Source organism: Melanostigma gelatinosum (assembly GCF_949748355.1).
Source record: "Melanostigma gelatinosum genome assembly, chromosome: 20".
In the NCBI taxonomy this organism is placed as follows: Eukaryota; Metazoa; Chordata; class Actinopteri; order Perciformes; family Zoarcidae; genus Melanostigma; species Melanostigma gelatinosum.
Window position 1 is genome coordinate 20,527,383 of NC_136653.1, and position 8,764 is coordinate 20,536,146.

Consider the following 8,764-nt stretch of genomic DNA (forward strand, 5'->3'; position numbering starts at 1 on the left):
CTCTGCTCAGTGGTGTACAATGCACTCCATTATACAGATGTTTTATTTTAGTCATCCTATTTAAACAAACTTCCAGTCCAGTACACAACCGCTCAAAGTTATTGCATCAAAATTGAACAAAAAACATTGGTATGTCTGCCACAATATATACATATATATATATATATATTTATTTTTCTTCACAAAAATGAATGGACTGTAGGTCTGTTGAGTATTTCTATTAGAGTAATGTTGTGTTTGATTGTATCAGACTTAAAAGGTGTAAATAATAAACTGTTTATTCTGTATTAGAAGTGACATTTGGCTGCTTGCTGACAATGGGTCAACGAATATATCAGCTAAACTCAACCAATACCAGATGTCAAGATGGATATTTAAAAGTGAAAAACTATATATTGACACATTTTCTGCCTCTTTTGAAAGCATAAACAACACATAAGCCCACATGACAATAAGGTTCACATACATGTGGTCACTAAAGAGCTGTGGCCGAGATGAGTGGGACGTTTCACAGTTTGAAAAGTAAACTTGTCCATATAGCTGATAGCACGTCTTCTCTTGTTCCTTCGTGTTATGTGTTCGGCCGTTTGCCGTCATGAGAAATGTTGCATCCGACTGGAAACAGAGCAGGGTGCACAAAAGGTCCCGTCTCGCATGTCACCCCCATTTCTTCTGACTCATCAGCTGGTCGTGTTGATAACCAGACAGGCTGATAATATCGACCCGTCAGCAACACCAACTAAATGTAACGCGTCAGCGAAATCATGTGTTTGTTGTTATGAAATAAAAGTGTGCTGAGCAGATGAAGACGTTCACGACACGTTCCACAATCTACTTTCATAAAATCAAGATGTTCGTCTGTTTCAGACCAATGGTGGATGTATATACAGTATATCTATATACAGTATATACATACAGTATATATATATATATACTGTATATAGACATATGGTATATATGCACATGCATATATAAAGGTGAGCTGTAGATGTTTAAAGCTGCTTCTGTACCTGTGGGTGGAAACTGTGGTTTGACTCTTAAAACCAACCACTTGTTTTTGCTTCTCAAGTATCTCAGTTGTTTTCTTCTGCACTTGTTTGGTCAAAAACACACACACACACACTCAGCCCCCCCCCCCCCCCCCACACACACACACACACACTCAGCCCCCCCCCCCCCACACACACACACACTCAGCCCCCCCCCCCACACACACACACACACACACACATTGAACAGACAGAAGCTTGTGTAAATGTGCAATAAATCGTCCCAAAACAGGAATAAGTTGCTCTTCTTGTTCTAAATGAAAGTGATGCTTGAAGAGAAAAGGCCGTGAAGACGGAGTGTGAAGAGCCTGGTGAGCAGCGTGTAACGTGTGAAAGCAGACACAGGATGTGCGGCGGTGTCGTTGTCCTCACAAACACACCTGTTGAGTCTACTTTACTTTCTCAAAATATTAACATTCTTCTGATTTTAATACATAAATCAATGTATGTGTAGCTCAATATAGACAGACCAATGAAGCACGTATCTACGTCTCCTCCCATTGAAAACACTGTTACACTGGCTGACATGTTCCTTCATCATCATGAACACACTTTAGTTTCTTTTGACTCAGTCACACAGAAAAACACTCACGAGAGCACCAAATGTGGATTATGTGGAGACCAATGTGCCCGGAGCCGAGAGCCACAGACAGGAAGTGAGACAGTGTTGAGAGACGGACCGTTGATGTAAGAAAACAAAAAGAAAGAAATGTCCAAGGTCTTTAACTGTCTCGTTTTATTGGACCAACAGTCCAAAACCCAAAAGATGATCAGTTTAAAATCATATTAAACAGAGACACACGTTGGAGAGGCTAATTAACCAATTATCAAAAACTGCTGACCATTCATTTTCTCATAAATCGACTAATAGTTTGAGCTCTAAATCTAACAGCAACGTGCGGGAAGCAAAGAAAGAGGCAAATATTTAGATAGAAGTGGAAAAACAACAATATATATAGATTAAAAATATAGATTTAAAATTGTGCCTTGAATCTAAAACTCTAACCGTCTGATAATCACGATTCATTTCCTTTGAACTTGATTTAAACTTTGCATGTGTGTGTGTATATATATATATATATATATATATATATATATATAGAGATAGATAGAGCTTGTCACAGGTCAACCTACCATGAAAACAGCTTGCTTCAGACTGGTGCATGAAAGCTGGGCGCACCACTAGAGTCTGCAAGCAGCCAGCAGAGGGCGCTGTTACACACAACCCACTTGTCTCTATGTGGAACTAATGATACGTTGTAAATGATATTTAAACAAGGAAATAATATGAAAATGATAAGGATTAGCAATAACTCAAATAATATAGTAATACTAGCAACCAATGTCCAGTGATGGCAAGTGGAATCATCAACTCTGTTACATTTAGCTCGACGCTACGCGTGGTTCAAGTGGTTAGTTTCTCAAGTCAAAGACAGAAAAGCGGAAGTTGTGCTCTGCATGATGCTGATGGTCAACAACAGTCTGAGACGAACTGAAACTGAGCTTCTGTTGGATGACTGCAGATCTGCTGATCGGTCAAGAGTTTCCACATGCGTTAAACTTTGCATGTGTCACATGCAAATCATAAGATGAGCTGCAGGAATAAGTCCTAAAACGCAGATACGACTCTTTTTAACACTTCCTGTCTGTTTTTTTAAGGTGTTTGTGGTTAAACGTGACATGAAGTCTGTGTTCAACAACAGCTGGAGAGATTTAGTGCGATATGAAATCCGTGAGTAAATACCCCGCTGATGAATTTAGTTCAGGTGTTGCATCTAAAACGTGTTGAAAGCAACCAGCCGTGCCGCGTTCATCTTTTTACCCACAGTGCTTTGGGGGTGGTGGGTTAATAAGCAACCGGAAGCTGCGTGCTGCGTTTCGACAATGATGATGAAGTCGGTATTACAAAATATAAATACAGAAAGTAGTTAAAATGTTAGTTCTAACTTGACCAGCGGAAACATTCAAATGATGAATATATTAATGCATCTATAATTATAATTGAGTATATAATATATATGATTCAGTCAGTGAGTACTTTTACTCTCGGGACTGATGCTAATACTTTTATACTTTTAGTACAATTTTGAATGCAGGACTTTGACTTACGTAACAAAGTATTTCTGAAATATAGTATTGCTACTTAATAAGTAAAAGATCTGAGTACTTTCACTGATGCTAACATTAGCATGTTTACATGCTGATTCTAAAGGTATACCGCTCACCATCTTAGCTTAGCATCTTAGCATGCTATCGTTTGCTAAATAGCACTAAACACAAAGTCATGAGTTTTGCAAACAACAACAAAGTATTTGACCAGATAAGGGAAGTAAATGAAAAGTGAAAGCATCACCGAGGTGACTGTGGTTCATCCTCAGGGGACCACGAATGTTCAGTCTGGACCACAGCGGAGGACCGACCCACGTTTCCACTGTTAATTACAGACGCACAAGCAGACGGAGAGTCCTCTTCTTCAGCATGTGTCGATTTGTCAAAGTGCCTTCGATCATTATTCTGAATTGAATCCAACATTTAGAGACTTTTTCTCTCTCCTCACGCGTTTGAAGCTTAAATGTCAGAGACGTTCAAGGAGGCAAGACTTCGACGTAGTCAGATTCAGGAACATCTGGAGGGAAATGAAGAAACGGTCAAACATCCACAGGATGCTGTGAGAAGCAAGACATGGAGGTTAGAGTGACGTACTCTCATAGTCGGCGTCGTCCTCGGGTGAAGGCGCCTGCCTCCTCTGGGACTCCGGCGGTTCAGGAGGTTTTTGGAGCTGCCCCAACATGGCCGTCTTCCTTTTGACGGAGTGGCGCAGGTGCATGGCCAGGCCCTGGTTCTTCTTCTTATAGTGACGGATCAGATCGTCCAAAGTCTTATAAAATGTCTCATCCAAACCTCCTGCAGTCTGAAGGAACAACAGCAGCAAAGAGTCTCAAAGGAGGAGAGAAAAAACACGAGAGGAACCCTGAATGTGTCTATAGCAACGATAGAAGTCCAATGTGACGTCTTTAAATGTCTTGTTTTGTTGGACCAACAGTCTAAAACCCAAAGATGTTCAGTTTGAAACCATATAAAACAGGAGAGGCTGAAACTATTTTCATTTTCCTCTGACTCAATCCCTCACACACGTCCTGCTGCCACACACACTCACTAGAGCACCAAATGTGGATTCATCCGCCGCTGAAAATAGTCCCCAACAAAGTCCCTTTTGTTTGTTTAATAAGAACTACAGACCAGCTGTTTTAAAATGAAACTATATTTGAGAGCTGCTGTTTTTTGTTAAAGAGTTTCATCTTCAGTAGGAACCAATGGGCTTGGAGCTTAAAGCCACAAACAGGAAGTCAGGGAGAACGTTACAAATGTCCAGTGTAACGTCTTTAACTGTCCCAAAACCCAAAGATCATCTGTTAAAAATCATACAAAACAAAACAACAGTCCTCACATTGAAGAGGCTGGAGCAAACATTTAACTAAAATAGTTCACAATCAACTGATCGTTTCAGCTCTAGAATCTATGCGGGAGGCAAAAAAATGAAAACAAATATTTTGATAGAAGTGGAAACACAACAATATATATTTGGAGTGGAAAATAAAAACGTGAAGTAAAAAAAAGAACATTAAAGACGATAAAAAACATTTTTTTAAAGATGTAAATTGCCCCAAAATGACAAATAATTTGGATCAAAATGTAAATTTAAACTCTTAACAGCCTGATAATCAGTTTGGATTTCCTTTGCACTTCATCACTAAAGAGACGTGTGGAGCTGTTCACTCATCTGGAAACGACTCAAATATTTCCTCAACGTGCAGATCTGATTGACACTCGATGCTTTGAGTGGAAAAACGTGCCCTGACAAACATGCAGTGTTTGTCTCAACACACGTCAGTTTCCTGTGATGAGCTAATAACGGCTGCGTTTCCATTAACTGATCTGAGTTCTAGAATGAGGAGGAGGAGGAGGAGGAAGATCAACATGTTGTTGTCTCCGGACTGAAGATGTTCTCACAAACACTGTAGAGTTGTTCTGAACAAAGCAAAGCATATGTTGGATTATAAGGAACTTACATGTTGTCCTTCTCATATATATATATATATACACAAGTAACATAAATCCACAAAATAAACATCAGAAAAGAGAAACACAAACGCTGCATCACAACGTTGTTACGTTGTTCGTTAGATCAGAGCCTGAAAGTGTAAAGACGTCTTTTTGTGTTAAGATCAGCTGATGATGATGAAATGTATATTTAGACTAAATAATTAGAGAATGTGAGCGATGTTAATGATTCACATCAGGTGCTAAAAAATGTGCTTTTCTTTTCTCCATTTGAATCAAACAATGTTCATCATGTTGACTTTGTGTTGGAATTGGAAATATGAAGAATAAAACAAATAAACTAGAATCTCGTACTTTAAACGTCCTCTGTGGTACTTTCTGCTACAGTCGGTGTCTCCATGGAGGACCGCATTTTACCATGACGACACACACACACACACATACGCACCCACACACACACAAACACACACACAAACACACACTCACAGACACACACACACGCACACACACAGGGTGAGAATGATGATGGTCAGTGTGGCGGAGACACTTTGTTTCCTTCACTTTGTGTGTTTTTCTCTCAGCAGAACTGTTGCTGCCACTGAGGACACTGAGGTAATGACCTGAGTGTTACAATGTAACCATAGATGCACGCTCCACGTATACTGTATGTGTGCTTATATGCAACTACTTTTAGGCAGTTTTATTCATAAAGAACTACAGCCGGGTATCTTTGAGTTTTAGACTGTTGGTTCGACAAAACAAGACATTTAGAGACGTCTCAGTGATTGTTGTTTTGTTTACTTGCTGAATGAATGTTAAATGAAACGTTTTGTCATAATTAAATATGATCTAGAGTTACAGAGATTACAGAGTAAAGAAGTCAGAGAAAAACACCACATTTCAATACTCGTCACATTTCTGTCAGAATGTGACCGTTTAGAGACGTCATGGAAACAACACGTAGACCACAGTTAACTAGATCACATCTGATCAATGGAACTCCTCATCCATGCAAAGGAGCCACGTGGATCGAGACTATGGCCTAAATGCTTTCACATAGTGTGTGTGTGTGTGTGTGTTTACCATGAGAGTGTAGTGTCCAGTGTGTGTCTGCAGCAGTCTGTACGTATACACCACCCTCTTATAACTGCAGAGACAGACAAGGTGCATGCAGGATATTAGATTATTTATAAACTACATTAACCGGAGGACTTTCAGCAGTAAGTCGTGGCTGAAACTACACGTCCCAAAAACAAAAGATGATGCTGACGATGTGGTCACATGACCCGCAGGACAGTCCTCTCTTCACGGAACTGAACTTTAGAAACAATGTTATATCAAAAAGATTTACATCTGTTGACAAGAACGACTTTGTGTCTGCAATAGTGCGGCAGTAGAGAACAGTACGCACTATACACACTAGAGAGTACTCACTACCACACTATACACACTAGAGAGTACTCATTATACCCACTATACACACTAAAGAGTACCCACTACACACACTAGAGAGTACTCACTATACACACTAGAGAGTACTCACTACACACACTATACACACTAAAGAGTACCCACTACACACACTAGAGAGTACTCACTATACACACTAGAGAGTACTCACTACACACACTATACACACTAAAGAGTACTCACTACACACACTATACACACTAGAGAGTACTCACTACACACACTATACACACTAGAGAGTACTCACTATACACACTAAAGAGTACTCACTATACACACTAGAGAGTACTCACTACACACACTATACACAATAAAGAGTACTCACTACACACACTATACACACTAGAGAGTACTCACTACACACACTATACACACTAGAGAGTACTCACTATACACACTAAAGAGTACTCACTATACACACTAGAGAGTACTCACTACACACACTATACACACTAGAGAGTACTCATTACACACACTATACACACTAGAGAGTACTCACTACCACACTACACACACTAGAGAGTACTCACTACACACACTAGAGAGTACACACTATACACACTAGAGAGTACTCACTACCACACTATACACACTAGAGAGTACTCACTACACACACTATACACACTAAAGAGTACTCACTACACACACTATACACACTAGAGAGTACTCACTACACACACTATACACACTAGAGAGTACTCACTATACACACTAAAGAGTACTCACTATACACACTAGAGAGTACTCACTACACACACTATACACAATAAAGAGTACTCACTACACACACTATACACACTAGAGAGTACTCACTACACACACTATACACACTAGAGAGTACTCACTATACACACTAAAGAGTACTCACTATACACACTAGAGAGTACTCACTACACACACTATACACACTAGAGAGTACTCATTACACACACTATACACACTAGAGAGTACTCACTACCACACTACACACACTAGAGAGTACTCACTACACACACTAGAGAGTACACACTATACACACTAGAGAGTACTCACTACCACACTATACACACTAGAGAGTACTCACTACCACACTACACACACTAGAGAGTACTCACTACACACACTAGAGAGTACACACTATACACACTAGAGAGTACTCACTACACACACTAGAGAGTACTCACTACACACACTAGAGAGTACTCACTACACACACTAGAGAGTACTCACTACACACACTAGAGAGTACACACTATACACACTAGAGAGTACTCACTATACACACTAGAGAGTACTCACTACACACACTAGAGAGTACTCACTACACACACTAGATAGTACTCACTATACACACTAGAGAGTACTCACTACACACACTAGAGAGTACTCACTACACACACTAGAGAGTACACACTATACACACTAGAGAGTACACACTATACACACTAGAGAGTACTCACTATACACACTAGAGAGTACTCACTACACACACTAGAGAGTACACACTATACACACTAGAGAGTACACACTATACACACTAGAGAGTACTCACTATACACACTAGAGAGTACTCACTACACACACTAGAGAGTACTCACTACACACACTAGATAGTACTCACTACACACACTAGAGAGTACTCACTACACACACTAGAGAGTACTCACTACCACACTACACACACTAGAGAGTACTCACTACACACACTAGAGAGTACTCACTACACACACTAGAGAGTACTCACTACCACACTACACACACTAGAGAGTACTCACTACACACACTAGAGAGTACTCACTACACACACAGGCACATGGCTCCCTGGATGGTCTCGCTGTCTCGGATCAGGTAGGCTCCGTCCTTGTGTTTCTTTCCCAGCAGGTCCTCACACTCCGTCCTGGTGATGGCGCCGTGGTAACACACCGGCAGAGCTGCTGCCATGGTGAGGAGAGAGACACACACACACACACACACACACACGAGTCTCAGAGCAGCAGCATGTTACACACGGGCCATAGAAGGCCAGATGTGGTGCTGATGGTTGAGTTTCTGCAGCGGCTCTCGAGGTTAGAGGAAGAAAGAGGTCAGCGCTCAACACACGGAGGTGTTCAGCAGAGTGAAGCGCGACAAGGAAGCCACTGAGGCCTCACAGTTAGTCACAGGAAGTGGATATGTGAGAGAGAGCGAGAGAGCGAGAGAGAGAG

General features: G+C 40.7%; 1 protein-coding gene across 1 annotated transcript; it reads right to left on the bottom strand.

Moving 5' to 3' along the window:
- Positions 1-3,552: 3,552 nt before the first annotated feature.
- LOC306794170 (SH2 domain-containing protein 1B) lies at positions 3,553-8,501 on the bottom strand (the record flags this gene model as incomplete). The annotated part of the gene is made up of 4 exons (XM_079292120.1): positions 3,553-3,675; positions 3,753-3,960; positions 6,195-6,258; positions 8,359-8,501. 4 exons carry the CDS (start codon positions 8,499-8,501, stop codon positions 3,635-3,637), a joined length of 456 nt encoding a protein of 151 aa, XP_079148246.1. The 3' UTR covers positions 3,553-3,634.
- Between the last annotated feature and the right edge of the window lie 263 nt (positions 8,502-8,764).